This window comes from Motacilla alba, chromosome 2 (genome assembly GCF_015832195.1).
Source record: "Motacilla alba alba isolate MOTALB_02 chromosome 2, Motacilla_alba_V1.0_pri, whole genome shotgun sequence".
In the NCBI taxonomy this organism is placed as follows: Eukaryota; Metazoa; Chordata; class Aves; order Passeriformes; family Motacillidae; genus Motacilla; species Motacilla alba.
This window is the reverse complement of record NC_052017.1, coordinates 135746908-135767491: the sequence shown is the minus strand read 5'-3', so window position 1 is coordinate 135767491 and position 20584 is coordinate 135746908. Positions and strand designations below refer to the sequence as shown.

At 34.0% G+C, this 20584-nt stretch overlaps 1 protein-coding gene across 6 annotated transcripts in view; it reads left to right on the top strand.

The window, feature by feature from the left end:
* CSMD3 (CUB and Sushi multiple domains 3) overlaps nucleotides 1–20584 on the top strand; it is a 580220-nt gene that overhangs the window by 260268 nt on the left and 299368 nt on the right. For all 6 annotated transcript variants that reach the window (XM_038122727.1, XM_038122755.1, XM_038122747.1 and 3 more), the window contains one exon: nucleotides 16769–16872. In XM_038122727.1, the coding sequence (XP_037978655.1) occupies nucleotides 16769–16872 (104 nt within the window). The remainder of the gene's footprint in view (nucleotides 1–16768; nucleotides 16873–20584) is intronic.

The window sequence follows — 20584 nt, the reverse complement described above, 5'->3', positions numbered from 1 at the left end:
CGATTTATCTCTACAGTCCAGGTTTTGTACTAGGTGCATTTCAGATATTTTTAAGAAATGTCTGACACCAGATGAGTATAGACAGATGTTAAAAAACCTCTTGTTTCCCCTAAGATTGTTTTAGTTTTTGTATGCCAAGTAGATACTCTCATGTTTTTTTATGTCATTCTCTAACTTAATTCCCAGAAACAATTATTCAAAGGTATGAGGCAATTTCATGGGCCCACTAGTATTGTGTTATAAGCAGAATAGCTACTTTGTGTATGTTTATATCATGTTTGGCCTTCGACTGTGTGAGAAATCACTGAAGTTCTTGAATTCACTTTCCCTTTGTGAGGAACTGTTCTGAAGATGTTTATTCTATTGTCTGAACCACTATATTAAAATCCCATGTACTTTATACCTACGCTTTAAAGCAAAAGTACTGCGAGTTCTGATAATGTCAAACGAGTCAAAGTAGAGCAATTAAGCTAAGTTATGACACCAGTTGTCTTTAATTTCAAGAACTAAACACCTGGAAGCAATGGCTATATTCTATTTCCAGGTGTATAATTTTGTGTGAACTGAGTGTAATGGACTTGTTTAGATGTAATAAAACATAAATTAGCTGTGCAACTCAGGAATGTTTTATAAAAGACTATCATCATCTGTGTTTGCTGGTACAAGGATATATTTTACCTCTTAACTTTGTTTTATATTGCCATCTGCATCACACTCCATTAACTGCTCAGACAGGCCTATAAGGCCCACTCCTTTGTGCCTGAATTCATCAGAGGACTCAGTGAAAACCTTACTATTTTCAAAATTTCAAAGAACATTTAGCTACACTGATGTATTTTTCACTGTAATTTTACAAAAAGGAAAAAGGATACATATAAAACTGATTAGAATTTGATAATGAAAATTATAAATGTGTTTGGGCAAGATGTCATTTGTTTGTTTGATCCTTGTCCAAGGACTGCTAATCAAATTTATCCAATTTATAGGTAATAAAAAAAGTGTGAAGAGTTCTTGAAAAATGATTCAGTCTCTGTTCCACAGATGGGCAAAAAGCTCAAAAGTAGTATTTAAGATTTCTCATCCCAAAGAATTTTCACATTTTTATTTCTTTAATTAAAAACTATTTGTGAACAAGATGAAATCTGTATACATGTCTAGAATTTCTGAAAGTTTTGTCAAATGTGCCAGCAGAATTTAGTATCATACTATTTGAGGAAATGAAACACAGCTACCACACTTCGTACAAGTTTTCTAAATGGCCTGAAAATCTCCAGTGAGTGATTGAATGAATTTAAGACTAAAAAGGCCATAAAAATGCATAAAATGGTTTCCTTTCTAAAATGCTGCAAGGACATGTCTACATGAGAAAAAGAAAAAGCCAAATAAGATTTTAGACATTCTACCATTGGTAGAAGCAAACCCTTGAGCTCACAAAGTGGTACATGTTTACTGGCAAGTCACAGGTGACTGCAGGTTTAAGATATTAATGACTTGGAGATTATTAAGGATTACACTCTGCTGGTGATATTCATGTCTTAATGCTGCCTTCCTTCTCCCTCCCTGCCAATTCACAAAATGGTGATGCAGTGTTAGTGCAAAACCTCAGAATTTTGTTTTTACCACAATTATTTTAATGGGAATATTTAAAAACATTATTACTCAGTCTTATTTTCCTTTGAAATTTCCACTTTCTGCATTTATAGAACTGCAAAAAATTAATTGAACAAATGCTTTGTCTCTGGTTGTCCGTGTGCTTGACAGAGTTACGGAATGATTGAGGTTGGAACAAACCTCTGGAAATCCTGTAGCTGAACTTCACTGCTCAAGCAGAGCTGCCTAGAGGCAGCTGCCCAGACTTGAATATCTCAGAAGATGGCAACCCCATGACCACTCTGGGCAACCAGAGCTAGTGCTTGCTCACCCCCACAGGGAAAAACTGCTTCCTGATGTTCAGAAAGAACCTCCTGTGTTTTATTCTGTGCCCATTGCCTCCAGTCCTGCCACTGGTCCCCACTGGAAATAGTTTGGTTTCATCTTCTTTACATCCTCCCATCAGGAGTTTATAGATATTGAGATTCAGTGACCCTATTCTTCTTTAGGGTAAGCAAGCCAAGCTATCTCAACCTTACATGAAAGAAGTTCCAATCTTTTAATCTTTTTAGTGCCCCTTCACTGCACTCTCTCTAGAAGCTTCCTATTTCGCTTGTACTGGGCAGGTGCAGTTTTCCTTTTTCTCAAAAGACTTGGAAAAAAACAAGTTATTCCAGATATAAAAATTCCAATTCTAATGAAAATAGAATTGACCCTCTCTTTAGTCAGAGATCATGCCGGCTATAGTTCAAATAATATGTGCTTAAGTTTTATTCTACACTGATTTTTTTTTTCCTTAAACTGTAAATACTGCAGAATAGCATATGACCATATGAAAACTGTCCTAATACCTGAATGATAACACCATGTAAGAGTATACACAGTTTTAATATTTGGGGATGAATCAGAACTCTTAGTTTTAACCTCTGCTGACTCAGTAAAATACTTCAGTGCATGCATGCTTCAGTTTGACTTGATTAGTACATGCATTTTGATTTTATTTACAAAGCAGAGTTTCAGTAGCAGGGATGGCTGTAGGAGTGACTTCTCTAGGAAGAGATCAGAAGTGGCCCCCATATCAGACTGACTCAGTTCTAGCTGGCTCCAAGACAGACCCACCACAGGACACAGATGAGCAAATGAGGCAAGCTGGTGGCACCTCTGTGATACCTTATTTGAGTAAGGGAAAAAAAAAGCTGAACAACAGCAGCTGAAGGAGATGAATAAGAATACCTAAGAGAAATAACCCCACAGACACTATGGGCAGAGCAGAAGGAGTGGAAGGTGCTCCGTGTGCTGGATCAGGGATTCCTCTGGACCCTCTGTAGAGTGCGATTGATGCAGGGTGTTCCCCACAGCTCACAGAGGTCCACGGTGGAGCAGAGACCTGTGGTGTGTGCAGGATATGTGCCTCAAGAGGGGGTGTGCCTGAAAGAAGCTATGACCCCGTGGAGAGCTCAAGGCAGAGCAAGTCTCTGGCAGGACCTGTGACCCCGTGGGAGGTGGGAGGTGGGAGGAACATACTGAAAAAGATTTTGAAGAACTGCAGTCTTGTGGGAGAGACCCGTGTTGGAGAAGAGTGTGAAGAACTATTTCCTGTGGGAGGGCTCTAACTCTGGAGCTGGGAAAGAGCGTGAGGAGGAAGGAGCAGCACAGATAAAGTGTTGCAAACTGACTGCAGCCCCCATTTCACGTTCCCCTTTGCCACTTTGGTAGAGGGGAGGGGGCAGAAGAGTCAGGAACAAAAAAGTGAATTTGAGCCCATGAGGAAAGGGGTTGGGATGATGTTGGGTTTAGTTTTGTTCTTATTTGCCAATTTCTTACTCTATTTTTAATTGTCAGTAAATAAAACTAATTTTCCCTACATTGAGTTTGTTTTGCCCATGACACTAATTAGTGAGCAATAGCCCTGTCCTTATCTTGAGCCACAGGCTTTTTCATCCAGTTTTCTCATTCTGTGCTGGTGAGGGGTAGTGATGGAGTGACTTGGTGAGCATCTGACAGCCAGACAAAGTTAAATGAGCGTACCTTGCATATTTATCTGTTTTCTCAAATATCTAAATTCTCTGAAGATATAATGTGAAAGCAATAATTAAGAACAGGTCGCTTATTTAAAATTAAATATGAACATTTAGGTAAGGCCTAATGTAAGGCCTAATGTAAGGCCTAATTCCTTAAGAAGGAACACCTGTGTATTGGTGGTACATTAGTATTACATCAGTAATAAGAATGCAAAGAAGTAATGTTAGGTCAAACAAGTAATTTTATTTCAAAGTATAAATTGGACACTGTATCTGAACTTCTGTAATATACCACCGAAATTACTGTACTCTGAGTTAGATTCATCATGGGTAGATTGTAGTGCTAGGAGCTATATTATAATAGCTTCAGTATTACCCAGAAAGTACTGTTCTTTGCATTGTATTGGTTGGACAAATTATAGGTCTTTGATATTGCAATGAAATGCAGATACAGAGGAACTATGGAGTTTTTAAACTAAGGAACAGATAAAAGGTTTACAATGGTATCTGGAACGGTGCTAGAAAGGGGTCTAGCACTGATTAGAAGAATATTAACTTGTTGAGGTTAAAAGAAAATAAGATCTTTTTACAAGTTAGATCAACTTCTTTTTAGGATATATTGATGTATAAAGGATGTATAAAGTCTTTGCTTATATAATCAATGGTATTTAGGATGTATAAATTCTTTGCTTATATAAGCAATGGTTTATGTGTTTAGTTTTGATTCATGCTAACATTGCCTTACTGTTCTGAACACAATATTGCTGCTGGCCTTGTATGACTGCTAGAAGGCATACTAATTGGGAGAAATAATGGGCAAAGCAAGTACTAAACTGTTTTATGAAGTAGAATGATATTGGAGAATTTGTATCATAATTGTTGTGAAGAGTCCAGGGGTGGATTTTTTGTAATTTGTTCTTTGGTTCTGTGTTGTGAAAATGTTGCTTTTGGATTTGATGTAGGAAACTTTTTTTCTTCTATTTAGTTTAGTTGGGTTTTTTTTGTTGTTCTCAGTGAAGAGTGTATGTTGAATGTGGATTTTAATGATTGTTTGTGCCTTGAAGTCAAAAAACCTCATTGATGTATAAATGAAGATTTGTCATTAAGAATTTTTTATAATGACTACAACAAATAATGTGATGCTATTCATTATAAAATGACAATATTTACAATATTCTATACCACAGCTGTGAGAACCAGGATGACTTTGTGATCCTGGTACTTGAGGGCTGCTACTTGTTCCATCATTTGCAACAAAATAGATCATAAACTGAGAATATTTAAGGGAGAACACAATACATGAAAGACCCTGAAAGGCTTTTAAACTCTAATGTAAATAGCTTTATCCAGGACTGACTCCAGCTAATTTTCTCCCAAACTGATTTCAGAAATAAGTTTCGTAACAGCGCCATATAGTTGAATGAAATGTTTCCCCAGTCAGTTATCTGCCTCCATAGCTTTGTATGGATTATAGTTAGTCTCTTGCCTCATACAGGCAATTAAATATACTGTTCATGCGCAAGCCTTGTTGACAGTGCAGTACGGCCATAACTAAAAATCTCAAACATGGCCAGAGATGACAGTGAGTTTACTATTAAAAAGTAGAATAAAAATTGTTTGTGAAAGGGAAGTCATGTGGATGGAGTAAAAAATAAAACTCATTGATGAAGGTACACTGACACATCTGATGTAATCAGTGAGATCCCCATATTTTCATTGTTCTTGTGCATGTTTTTTGCATTCTTATTCTTATATTAGGATCCTGTTCTCTGGAGCTGATCTGTTTAAGAGAAAAAAACTTATTTTTTCAATAATTAATATTATGATTAGAATATTTATAATATATGATGTACAAAGCTGTGAATAATGATTCCGTGGAGAAAGAAATATGGGCAATTGATACATAACTTGGCAACAGTGAAATATCTATGGATGCCTGTATGGTATCACACCAGCATAATCTTTAAACCTTCTTGATGCCGTGTACCTTTATTGTCCTCTTAGGAGGGAAGGGTGAAATACTCTGAAGATCAGTACCTGCACATGTAAGGCTTTTCCAACAGTATATGATAGAGGAAATTATGGACAGTTTTCCCATTTCTGACTTGTCTTAACATGTTTTCCATAGAGTGTTTTACATACACCAATGAAGCGATTGTTGCCACTTTTATCCACGGCTGCTCTGGAATCAACAAAAGCTTTGTTGATCAAAAATAGCAGAGCTATAATTACAGGGATCTACCTGAAAGGACATTAATGAAAATCATACCTTTATGTGGAACTCTGAAGAAGCAACAAAATTTAAACTTCTTTACTTGTCTTCAGCTTTGCTGCACATATTATTAATCCTTGGGTCCCTTGAAAAAGTTCTTGTGAATATCTGAACAGAAATGAGAAGAAGAGTTCCTCAGTTTGGACTCCATTTCATTACATCTCCCACATCTAGTAAGGGAAATGATACTTGAATATCTTGTGGGATATTGCATAAACTCATCAGTTAGGTTCTGGACCATGCTATGTATTGCCAGTAATTTATTATGACATTAGGTAATGGGATAATTTGACATTTACATTTTGAGTAGTAAATGTTTGTATTTTCAAGATTTAATTCCCATCTCCTCCCCAATGCATTTTTTGTACTTCTTTTCTCCTAAAAAAATAAAAATTATTTTCCTTTCATTGTTTTATTTAAAAAAAAAGAAATAAAAAAGGAAGGAAGGACTAAAAAATGATGAATTTTTAATTGAATGCCAGGCTAAAATACCAGTGAAATCTGAATTAGGGCTGGAGTTAACCAGAGTTCATGTCTTATGGATTATACTTGCTGATTTTTTCTAATCCAGAGTGACAGAAACACTGTGGAAAATGTCAGTGCTAGAATGGCAGACTTTCTGACAGATCTCAACCGCATTCACACCACATATCATTCATCACCAAGCATCAAGAAGGAGAAAAATAAGCAAAAGGGTTCCTTAAAAAAAAAAAATCAAGCTTTTTCTTTTTTTTTTTTTTTTAGCATTGTAAGAAGAAATTAAATATGGTGAGCTAACTGCTAAATTTAGATGGATAAGAAAACTAGATCCCGGTTCTGTTAATTTTATATGTCAGGAATTTTTTTTTTTTTAAGTTTTACCTGGAAGGTATCTTTTGTCATCACTATATTTTATCTTGAATATATTTCAATCAGAAGAATCTCTATGCTGCTTGAATAAATACATTCTTTAAAATTTATTCTTTAGAATATAGGTTTCTGAAAGTTTGACAGTGTTCACATTCTTATCCTTTTATCTATTGAATTTTGAAATAATTTTGAAATTAAGAATGACATGCTTGAGAGTTGGGAGATAGCTGACTTTTGATTTTGGCTTTAGGGATTTTTAATTATTATGTTTGCTAAGGTTTTTTGTTTTGGGAGGGTTTTTTATTCATTTGGTTTGTTGGGTTTTTATGTGGATGTCAGTTGTCTGTTAGGTAATCTATAATCTGAATTTGTTGAAATGGCAGAGCTTACTGAAAATTTTTAACATCTGTTTCCAATTGCTGTAGTTCTTTACTTTCTAAGAAGCTGTTTAAATAATTCAAAGTATCTGGGAAATTCCTCAAATGACATTTTCTGCGAGCCTGGACAATTATACTGAGGGAATATATTGCAACTATTAGTGAAATAATATTAAATATGGTTTTCATTTAATCACTTTGTATTAAAATAGTTTTTTTTAAATCTGTTTTTACATTCAATTCTCCCTTCCTCCTTCCTCATGTCATTAAGTTGCTGTTTTATTCCTGCAAAAAAAAAAGAATCTTTCAATTTCTGAGTTTTCTGCTTTTAGACCAAGCCAAAAATAAGCAAAAAAATATTCAGCAAAACTCTGAGTATTTACATTTAATTTTCCACAGCTGTGTTATTTTGTTAACCATGTCAAAACTGTCAGTGGAACATTTCCTAAGCTTGCTGTTAAGCCTAAACCCAGTTGCCATCCATATTTAATCAGGTTAACAGCATAAATCTCTAGCAGGCAGGGTGCTTCGGCATGAATTCAAAGACCCATTTCATGAAGTTTCTTTTGGACAGGTCTGTTGGAACAAAGCACACTGCTCCTCTGTTTTGCAAGCAAATGCCTCAAACGTGGCTCTTCCTAAGTCTAGTGTGAAGCTGTACTGTGGGTGTTACAATCAGTGAAATGATTCAAAAAGTACGCGTATACTTAAACCCTTGCTAAACTTATACTCTACCCATAATTGTGTTCTTCATCCATGCAGATTAAATAGGCTGCTCTGGTATTTATCTATATTAGATAACACATTTTTATCTTATGTGAAACTAGAAAGTGTAAATATATTTTGGTTCTGTTCAGAACACAATAAATTTCTTTGTTTCTGTTTGCAAAAATATTCTTCCATATTGTTCATGTGTCAAGTTCATTTTGATCCAGTTAAAATGTCTGAGTCACATATATATTACAGTTAAAAAATCTTAAAAATATATGTGTATAGAGGGGAGATTCTCTCAGCAGAATAAGAGCACAGTAGGGAATCCAGCTATTCCTATGGCAAGAAGCTAACAGGTTTGGCTGTGAAGGAACAGACTAAGTTGTTAAAGAAGATAATTTGGAGTCAGGAAGTATGTGCAGTTGTAGAGGGATAAATGACTTGTCGTTCTATCCTGAAATTTTGCTATAGGTCTTCATTATGAAAGGAGGAGAGGTTCATTATCTTCATTATTATAAACTGTTTTTTCCTGCCATGTCTGTGACTATAGGAGTGATGTTTCACACTCTGAAAATATGAGCAACCATAGGAAATGGGTGAGATTGTACTTATTGCAATAGCTACAACAAAAGCAATTTTTTCTCTTTGAACCATTAGCAATATTAAATTCTAGCTGTTGCCTGTATTTACTATACCTGGAGCTATTAACTCCACCCTTTGATAAAACTGGATGTAAAATTAAATGTCGAATTTGAATTTTAGTTCTGTTTGACTTTCTATAAGTTCCTAAATTTGGTCTCAGTTATGTCTCTCACCAATTCTAAATGCAAACATTTTTCTCACTTTTACTTATCATAAATACCCACACCCAAGCTAGAACTTTTAAAAAGATATATGTATATGACTAAGAGACTTTGATAGCAAATTTCCAGTGCTTGCACTGTGAGCATTTGAGAAGTTTCAGTCTTTTTTGTTTGATGAATTTTTGGCATAGAACTTGTCGCTTTTCTCCATGGTTGAGTTCACTTGGTTGCTCTTGCGAGTGATCTTTCCAGGAAATTGTTCTGCTCAATACATACCTTTTTTTTTGTGATATTAGACTGGGAAATAGAGATGATAGTAGTTTGTTTGATTGTTTCTCTGTTTTCTATGGAGGGACTCCTTCAAAGGCTTGTGGTACCATTCTATGATGTACTAATCTTGACTGTCAGATGCCCACCAGGCTGATCTGTAATGCTCCCTCCTCAACAGGACAGGGGCAGAAAAAGCTCATAGATGAAGATAAGGACAGGGATATCACTCACTAGTTACTCTCATATGCAAAGCAGACTCAGATTGGAGAAATTAATAAAATTAACTGCCAATTAAATCAGAATAAAATAGTTAAAATAAGAAGAAATCTTAATCAGCAACTCCCCCTCACCCTGCAGTACCTCTGCTTCCAAAATCTTACCTTGTAAACCCAATACACATTCAGAGTGGAACCTGAAGGCTTGTACTGAGACTTAAGTCACAGTATGATTCCCATTTTCCATCCCTTTCAGGATGTGTGGCATCAGATTAGGTTGACATCAGGTAGTGACCTCTCTGCTTTCTTTTGGAACAGATGGCTTACCCTCTGTGGGATTAAAAAGTGCAGATTTCTATGCTGGGTGCAAGGATATCCTTCTGAGTAGCTACTGAAAGGAAGAACCAAAGCAGGGACAAGTTAATTTGAAGTCCACAGGCCCTTCCTATGATTGCAATTATTTTGCTATTTGTGAATAATAATTTTTTTGTTTTTGTAAACTCTGACACTGAGTTTAGTTTTTTGAGGTAAAGATGAGTGTGATTTTTTCATTGTGGTTTTACAAATTAGTTGATTTTTCCTGCTTATACCTATTACTATCTCCTTTTAATGGTCCAGGCTAGTCATACTTCCTTTCTGGCTATCTAGAGCATCTTTATCTCCCTTTATCTCTATAGCTGGGAAAGTAAAAAAAAAAAAAAAAAAAAAAAAAAAATTCTGCAAAGCAGCTTTCCAGCTGGATGGCCCCCACTATATATTGGTATGTGGGGTAGTTCCTGTCCAGAGACTTGACTGTGCTTCCCTTTGCTGAACTTTGTGAACTTTGTTCTTAATGGAGCATTTTTCCAGCCTGTTGATGTCCCTCTTCATGGCAGCATGACCCTCTGGCCTATTAACTGCTCATCCCTTCTCACTGTTGTGGCAAACTTGCTGAGAGTACAGTCTGCCCCATCATCTAGATAACCTATAAAGATGTTAAAGAAGACTTGTCCCAATATTGACTCCTGAGATTCAGCATGGGTTATTGGCCCCTAACAAGACTTTGTGTCACTGATAACCATCCTCTCAGCCCAGACTTTCATCCTGTTTTCAATACACCTTGCTGTCTGTTGAGCCCACACATCAAAGGCTTGTCTGTTTATATCTTGACAATGCCAAAGGCCTACCTGAAGCCCGGGTGGAAAATATCCACTGCTTTTCTTTTGGCCACTAGGCGAGTCATTGAATTGTAGAAGTCTATCAAAGTTTGTCAAGCATGACTTCCCCTTGGTAAAAGCTATGCTGACTACTCCTGATGATTTTCTTGTCCTTAATTTTCCAGGATTAGCTGCTCCCTGGTAGCAGTAATATTAAATAAAATTATACCCAGTATAAATAATTTAAATAAAATAATAGCTAAATCTTATAATAAATGGTTGATTCAATATATTTTCCTTCTGAAACTATTATTCTATGATCAAATGTATGATAACACAAATTTTTTGATGGAGGGACCTGTGATTCTATGGAAAAGGTGGCAATAAAGCCAGTCAGTCAGACAGTGATATTTCCTTAGCTTGTACTATCAGATATAAATGTCCATTATTTACTTACTGGGAAGTATTCAGACATCCTCAGCACAAAAGCAATTAACCATCCTGAGGGCATATGGGGACACTCAGACACAAACAGGATGTGTTTTCTTCTCCTTTCCTAATCTCACTTCTACAACTGACAAAGGCAACCAGGCATCATTGAGAGTCTTTAGGTATTTTTTTTCTTGCTAGAGTAATAGTGAAAAATGGAGAAAATAGATATCTTGTGAATATTTTTCAGTGAGGTGAATTTCTTATGTTTTGTTCTTATAATATGTAACTGCAAAAGAACCAATTAAACTATTGTTATGTTATGCAACAGTCTTGGATATGTTACATTCTTGTAAGGATGTTTTAATTAATATTTATTCCTTAATATTATCTAATATATATCTAATTTAAGCTGTATCTTAGCTTAATACTTAACTACACTTGTAAGGAGAAAAGATTCATTACATCTACAGAAATGTCATCATTATTTTACTGGTAGAATGTCCCATTTTATGGAGTGGAAATGTTACTATACATCTGAAAATATTTTTAGAGTTACATTTTCATTGGAAGACTCAGGAAAACAGATGCACAAGTATGTGTGTCTTTGTATCTTCCCCTTCAGAAGCAGTCCTGAGGAACATATACTTGCCTCTGTTACACACCATTCTGCTTTGGATGGTTTGAAATGTTTAAAAGTTGAGTACTTCACCTGGAACACTACCTTCCCTGAAAAATCTTCAGGGAGGTAATTTCATCATATTGAACAACTGTCTGGAAAATCTGTTGTCTGGAACACATCCTTCTGAGCATGCTCTCTCTGAAAAGCTGTAGGAAGTTCTCAAATTAGTCGTTAGCTATTCAATAAAACCTTTTCCCATTTTACTTCTGAGCTGGTGTTTTGCCCAAGGAGTAGGTTCTAATGGATAGATTCCAAGACATAGAAAGAAGGTACACCTACAGATATTTGTTAAAAATTAGATCTCTGCTCCAAGTGATTCCTTTGAAAAATTTCTTGCAAAATAATTGTAGACCAAAGTACATAATTACAATTTTCAGAAAATTATTTTTCAAATAGGACTTTACTTTTTCCCTGTAGAGACTGGATAATACTTTTTAGTTTTACTGCCTCTTATTATTATTTCTGCCTAGGTTTATAACTTCAATTAAAGCAGGGATTCAAACTTGTTAATTGTTTTTGGGTTTATAAATAGCAAGAGCAGCCCTGGATGTAGAGGGATTTTTGCCTTCTGTTTGGGTACTTTTTTTTTTTTTTTTTTTTTTTTTTTTTTAGGTAATAGTACACAGGTCAGCATATTATATTTTGAATAAAAAACTCCAAAAAGAGGTACAGTACTGTACTGTACCTTTTTTATAAAGTGTGTATATGGAGGAAGAGAAAATGCAAAATTACGCTTTTCTCATAGTAGTATATAGGGATGTATTTAATAATATCGTCTGGAACAAAATTCAAGATATTATTAGCCTATGTCAGAACAATTGTAGCAGTCTGATACCTGCTGAATTTATCACAAATGCTATTATAAAGGCACAAAACTTTTAGGGAGTACTGAGTATCTCTTTCTAAAAAATGAAAGATAGTAATTAATATATTCCTTAATTTTAAGATATTCTCTCAGTTCTGAAGCCATACAGATATGTATGTGATATTATTAGTTGACTCATTATGGGTGAAATGATAGCTCAAGTCTGGTGGCAAACTGAGATGGAATCTTTGAAATTTTCTTCTTCTGCCTTCCAGAACCAACTTTTGGTAGTATAATCCTGTTATAGAGAATCTTATAGCTCAGACGTATCGTTGATGAATATTTTTGTTCATAATATTGTTCCCTGATGTTATACCTTGTTATTTGAAAATATTTTGTGGTCCCTCATTTTTTCTATTCAGCTTTGAAAGAGACTGTGGAGCAGTGGATAAATGCAATAAATGCATAAATATATTATAGCATGATCAATGTTTGTGTACATCAATAAACCCATGAATCTTCTTTCATTTATATAAATGCTTTAATTTTGCTCTGGGAAACTGGAAAAATAGGCTTTACTGGAATGTGTAGATCGAGAAAAATACTTGTCCCTGTGCTTCTGATTGCTATGCATCCACTAACCAGATCAATAGCACACTTTAGTAATGCTAGTCTGATTTAAAAATATGTAAATAAAGCAATAAATCAACACAGTTTTCCCTGAAGTGTTATTCTTATGAACAACAGACTAAAAATTAAAATAACTCTAAGGTTTTACTCTAATAATAAACTGATTCAAGGATCCTATTCAATTTTTCGCCATTTATAGGTTTTTTAGAAAAATTAACAAAGATGCTGTTAGATAACTGGTAAAAGAAGACTTTTTGGAAAGTTTATTAAAAATTTTTAAGTTATTTACTCATCTTACCCAAATTTTTACTTTTTATTTTGAAAGGTTCCATCACAATCAATTTTAAATGCTGTTATAATCAAAAAACCTGTTCAGTATTCTAAAGGGAATAGTCAATATTATGAGCACTGCAAGTCCGACTGACTTTGAGGGTGATCTAACTAAAGCTGACATTGTAAAACAAGGACTCTGAAAACATAGCCTTAAGACTACTTATTTTCTTGCTCATTGGCATATTTTGAAGGATTTGAAGTACATTTTGTATTGTGTGTGTAGTTTGCATGTCAAAGGATGAATTTCCATGAAGTATCCTGGGTTTATTTTTACAGTAGGAAAATGTAAAGGCTTGCACAGTACATGTGTAGTAAATTAGTTTCCTGTTGGATATTGATGGCTCTGCTGTTTCTGTACATTACATTTGCTCAATTTGTGCAAATTCTCTTAAAAGTAAATATCTTCAATATCAGCTGAGAAGCACATTTGTTAAATAAATGGCAAGTTTACTTTACCAGTTCCAAAGTTAGTGCTGTAAATTACGTAAGGTTATGTTAAACCTAAGTTTGAAATCGGTTGTGTATTAACTGTTACATACAGCTCATTTACCTTTTAATGACCTGGAGTAATGAAATACTTCATTGATACTATAGAATGTTTAGAGTAGGCCGTAGCAACTGGTTTTAACCCTCTTCCAGCAGGGGTATGCATGGTGAACAAAACAATTTACTGTCTCAAGGAATAATGTTTTACTTTCTACTGTACACAAAATATGCTTCTATTTGGTGACTGCTGTTCCTGATTTTAATTTACTAGTGTCAATTTTGCACATTTTCTAATTTTCAGTTGAAATAAAAATTTTAAGACGAAATCTAGGTAATAGACTCACAAGAATAAGATTATCAAATGTTAGTATTTCAAATTACTTATCGTCAGTTCCTACAACATATTTTTTTATATATTCTAACATTTTTGAAGTCATTAATGACATCATTGCTTCTTATAGTCTTAAAAATGTGACTGTTTCACAGAATATGATACAAGACAAATGTAGACTCAGCTATGCTCATGTGGCTTTATAGAATTACAGTTTTCAATGTCCTACCTATCCCATTATCATAGTTTTAGGTGAGTTACAAAGAGAGCAAGACAAAAATCATGTAATTAAACATCCTCCTCTGAAAAATATTAATGGAGAAAAAAACCCCATAAACTTTTTAAATGTACACCTCTTTTGATTAAAAATAAAAAACTCTCCTTATCATAGAAAAGAATTTCGGATTGTAGCAAAGTGAGAGGCTATATCAAAGCAGCCAGATTAGAACTGAGTCATCAATATTTTGGATATTCACTACAGACAAGTGGAAAGATTGAAGCTGAAGCCACGTTCAAAGGTTGAAGTTGAAGCCTATGCTTTGAGCAAAAAAAATCAGTTTTGGTTATTTTTTCATGTTCCACAGTATTCCTTAATGAGACAGATATTTTTCAGATTTTTCTTACTTTTTTATTCGTGGGCATTATTAAAAAAGAATGACAAAGATCTTTCTTTTCTGCAATGAAATAAAGAAAACATTTTTTGTCATTTCTAATTAAAAAATCCCATACCTTGAAACTTCTGTTTTCCTTAACCTCTATCTTCTCCTCTGATGAAATACATATCACAAGGGATAATGTTGATTGTGCTAAAGAAAATCTGTTTTAGCTCTCCGATGCAACTTATGAAGACAAGTACTTCCATGACAAAGGAGCAGATCCCTTGTATCAATTTGGTGGTACTCAACTCATATAAAATATATAGAAGGATATAAATTTTTAAAAATATAACCATTGCTTTACAAAAAAAATTGATAATGAAATTAGATTCCTTCATGTGTTTAATAGAAAACAGGATTAAGATTTCTGATCATGAATTAGTTGTACAATTTTCATACTATCTTCCTTTTCTTCTTATTATATTATTGATGGTTTTGCCACAATATTATTTCAAAATGTATTTTACTGTTCGTAAGTGAAGTATGCTTTCAAGTTGAATTCAGTACTAACATTATTTGCCCATGTTTTATTGTGAAGTCTTCTGTTCTGCTGAAACTGCACATCTAGTTGCACAGAATTTAAAAGTGGACCAAAAATTACGGCTTTTTTGTTTGGTTGGTTTGGTTTTTTTTGTTTTTTTTTTTGGTTCATTTTTTTTTTTAAGTACTGAGTGAAATATGAGTCAGCCTTAAATGTAGTTATGGATTTCAGTTTAAATTCTTATGTCTCATGTTAAAAATTTTGTGGCTAGAACAGCACAAAATATCCAGAATATTTTTTTAAACTAAGAAGATTAGGAAGATTTATGTGTGGTTTTCTCCTCTTCACTCAATTAAAGCAAATCAGCTGCTTGCCTACACAATTTTCCATGTCCCTTTCTATCTGCACCCTCTTAACTCTCTGTATTTGACTGCAGTCCCTGGGGTATGGCGCACATACATGTACACATATACATGCACACACAGGCATTTATATATGTGAATGTGCCAAACTGGCTGTTCTTCAGTGTACTTATGTCACCACTTACACCTGTAAAGGAAAATGTTTCTCCTCCCTTTGGAACTAATTGCAGTCCTTGGAACATACATCAGTTTTCCAGCCTGCCTGTAACTGGCTTTTGCTCATAGAAACACATTCTTCTTCAATTACCAGAACCCCAGTGTAACAAAGGAACAGGAGCTTTCAAGGACATGATAATAATCCATCAGAATGGCATCCACATCTTTAAACACAAATGCTCTCTGTTCTCAATTATAACTGTAATAAAAGATGATGTATTACAGTATTAAAATTCCTACATATAAGTATTCTGTCATTTTTATCCATATGAAATTTTGAGGAACTAAAGACAGAATTGCCATGATTAATACATGGGTGGAAACAATGTACCTCCTTTTCTTTTCTTTTCTTTTCTTTCTTTTCTTTTCTTTTCTTTTCTTTTCTTTTCTTTTCTTTTCTTTTCTTTTCTTTTCTTTTCTTTTCTTTTCTTTTCTTTTCTTTTCTTTTCTTTTCTTTTCTTTTCTTTTCTTTTCTTCTTTCCTTTTCTTAAAATTGTGCTGAAATTTTTATCCTTTAGCAGAAATCTGCATAGCGTGATTTAATTTACAGGATATTAAAAATGGCAATGATTCTGATACTTGTATTTTGCTCAACTGCATGAATTAAGAGAACTGCTTTTACCTTTCATGCCTCTTTATCCTACTTGAGCCACATTATACATGTCAGGAGTAAATTATATTCTTCACCTTCACTGCATTTACTCAATGATGTACAATTATTTAGTTGGTATTTAAAGACAGTGGTACTGCACATAATGCAATTAGTTATTTTGCCCTTTGAGTATATACTAATCAAAATGTAATGTGATTACCCACAACTGTAAAAAACATGCAACAACTACATAAATAAGTGAAATCACTTATCAATAAGTGAATGGTGCTTTGAGGACGTCAGCAGAGTGATGACCCCTAAAGGGTTATTATAATTCACATTTCATGAATCAAAACCTTGGGGTTAATTACACTAATTTATTGTGAAATATGCTAAACTTACTTGCAATTATTAATTGGAAGATCGCTTGTATTTACACTGCTGAAAAGCTTAATTTACAGACTCATCTCTCAAATAGATTTATTTATTTCTAAAATATACTTACCTATTTTATTTTTTAGGTTATTCAGATAAATTTTGAAGAATTTGATCTGGAGATTGGCTATGACACACTGACAATTGGTGATGGAGGAGAAGTGGGTGATCCTAAAACCGTACTTCAAGTGTAAGTCTTTTGCATTTACAGTTTGTGTGCATTGAAGAATGCCATTAATGTGCTTTGATGAGACTATAGAATTATTCAAATCAGATAAATCTGTGCAAAAACTAAGTGAGCTTCTAAAATTATTAAAGGTGACAGTTTAAATATATTGCTATATGTTTACTGTTCTGAAGTCAGAAAGAGATGACCTAGACATCAGAAAATAAAAAGATGAACACAAATCAGAAGTTTGAAAGGCATATTGTGGACACTTATATCTAGATATGTAAATTTTAGGAAGTATGGTGCTCCCTTTTGTGTGTTCTCAAATAAAAAGTGTATAAGAACATAATTGAAAATAGATATATGGACAACTTGTGCACAAATTTTACAGTCCTCTGGCAAGGTTAGCATGCTAAAAGATGTACCATAGTGTCTTGACCTTAATTTGCTTAGTGACTGTTATAGATAACTCAGAAGAGTAAGTTAACATAGTAAAGAAAATTACTACAGAGAAAGGCTGAATAGGATGTTACCTAAACCACATTTTGCAAACCAGCATTGAGTATTGAATGGATTTTTATCATTCACGGACATTTTTTCTAGAATGTGTGAGCCCCGATATATAGATATATAATATTCTTAACAATCACTGATTAACTTTAAATCCATATTTCTCAAATACTTAGCTTTTGGCAATAATACTAACAATTGTCTCAAGACAAATCCAGAATTGTATTAGTTTGTAAAATTTTCAAGACAGTGTTATAAGTCAGTGACTCTGTTCCACAGTGACTTGAAAACATGCAGAACACTGCAATTAGGCCTTATAATTAATCATTTTATATCAGTCTAGTGACTCTAGTTCTAGTCTGAATAAATCAGTCATGTAGAAGAAATTGATATCTTTTAAAGTACATTGCATTTACTTTCTCAAATCTGACTCAATTTTATTTTAAAAAAAAGTTATCTAATGCTGAAAAACCATTGTTTGCCTGTAAGGGATTATCTGCTATTTAGAAAATACTTTTAAAGGACAAATAATATTTAGTTGTTAATTTTAAATAAACTGCCCTTTCAGCAAACACCTGATGTTATAAGTAATTCAAATGAGTTAATAATTGAAACACAGATAAGAATGTGATACAAGTTTAGTATAAAACATACTAAATCATAAAACAAAAGAATACCAACATTAGAATTCTTTAGAATGATAATCCCTGCAGTATATTTATTGGAAATATATTAAAAATTTTACATATTTTAGTTTTCCATTATTCACCATAATTCTATATAATTCTATACTAATTCTATATAATTCTATACTAATTCTATATAAAGAATTAGTTTCATTTGAATACACTAAACCCAAGATTTGCCCCTTTTTCTGTCCTAATTTTACCTCATGCGTATTAGTAGTTGCAAAATTTTGACCAGAACATACAATTTTACTAAGATTTACAGATTTTTCTAATGAATTCCCCTTTTAGATTTATCCTCCAGAGGATAGATTATCTGGCCTTCTATTTTTCATTGATTTTGTAATCATTCTATCCTTTCTTTTTTGTTCTATTTTGTTTAATATCTTTATTAATGGTCTGGACAAGGAGTTTGAGTCCACCCTCAGTCAGTTTGCAGATGACACCAAGCTGGACAGGAGTGTCCATCTGCTGGAGGGTAAACACAGAGCTGAAGCTCACAGGTCTGTAGTTCCCTGGATCTTCCTTTCTTTCAGGAGTGATGTTTTCCTCCTTCCCGTAACCACGTGACTGCCACAACTTTTCCAATGATGGAGAGTGACCTGGCAACAACATTAGCTGGTTTCCTTATGATCCTGGATGCATGTCATCAGGCCCCATAGACTTGAGACTTTTCAGTTTCATCAAGTGGTCTCGAACCTGTTCTGTGCTTAGAGTGCAAGCAACCCCTCTCCCCCAAATCCCATGTAGAGGATCAAGGACTTGAGAGAAATGGGAAACCTGACAGCCAATAAAGACTGGGGCAAAGAACTCTCTGAAGTACCCCAGCCTTCTCCATATCTGTTGTCACCAATTCTCCCTCTCACTTATCGGGGGAAACAGCTTTTTTTTTTTTTTTTTTTTTCTGACTAATGTCAGAAGGATTGCACATTGTTCCAATATCAAGTACTGGGTGAGACTGCCCAAGGAGGTATTGGAGTCAGCATCCCTGGAGGTGTTTAGTTGTGTGGATGTGATGTTTAAGGACATGGTTTAGTGGGGACTTGGCAGTGTTGGTTTAACCATTGTACTTGGTGATCTTACAGGTCTTTTCTGACCTAAATATCTGATTCCAGGATTATTATTCATGAAAAGACCAGGATTTGGCCAAGTATTTATGGTGCAACTTCTTTAGGATAATGCAGTCTCTTAATGGATTGCAGATGAGTTAGTTGCTACCACTAATAAATTTGAGACGTGTGGAAGTACTGTAATCTCTACTTTTTAAGCAGTACTAATCATTAAAAAATACTGCTGATGATGCTAGAATTCAGTTTCAGCTATTCTCAAATTCTTAAAATACATGGAATAGTCTCTCTTGTGGAAGGAACCTTTATTAAGTGTCAATTTATAAGTTCTTATTAAAGTTTAACTAAAGTATTGTTACTAAATTACAGTGATGCATTAAGGAAAAGTGCAATATTTTAAATTTTGAGTAACATGGTAGAACAGTCTGTGTATTTAATTGAAGATGTTAGCATTTCATAAAAGTATTTCTAATGATGTACCTTAGGTTGGGGAGAAATTATGGAATTACACTAATAAAATTGCCACAAGTATAAAGAATCCCGAGTATTTTTTTAAAATTAAAAAAGTTAATTAGAATTGTGTAGTGTTAACATACAATAACTGTAACTAACTAGTTAAATAATTTTAAAGAATTATTACTATGAAGATCCCGGAAAAACAAAAAAATACTCCATTAATTTATGGGGGTTTAATATTAAGTAACATTCTACAACAAGCCACAAGTATATTTTTTTGTTTACCCATAGAATCATTATTCTGATCAGAAGTATCAATGGTGAAGTTATTAGGGTTAGAATGCATTAAAAATTACACAGAAGATGGAAGATAATTAAGTACTGTAAAAACCATGTAAATCTTTTCTCCTGTGAGCCATGCAGATTTTGTCTGAGATATGATGCGTAGCAAATAAATCAGTTGTTGTATCATTTATTTTGGGGTTTTACATTTAAAAATAATTATCTTTCCCCTGGAAAATTGCTAAAGAACATTGGTTTAAATATGTCTCGTTTACTTGTTAATAATGTGAAAACATTTATCTTCCAATTTATCAGGGTTAATCAAGAAACTTATTCAAGTGTTTAATCTGCTAGTTTTACTGGGCACTGCTTGATAGGAAGGTTGAGAAGCAAAAACGGAAGTTAAGTGGCATTTCAATAGAATTAGGCTTCCTAAATTGATAATTGCAGTCCTGATTATTACTATTCTGTTGATGTTAATCACAGAAGGAGCTAAACTCCAAAGCCTCTTCCGTACTTGCCATTAAGTTTCCCTGGGTGCCTATGATTCTGAGCCTGTACATCCATGCACCCAGCAACGTGACAGTCTGCTCCAGCCTGGTGAGCCTGGCACCCGAGTGAACTTAAACCTGATTGCTGTAATATTTTTAGTCCGTTTGAAAACATGACTGATATGAAGGCATTCTTAATGCTTTCCTATGAAACTAAAATGCAAGGTGGAGCAGTGTTAAG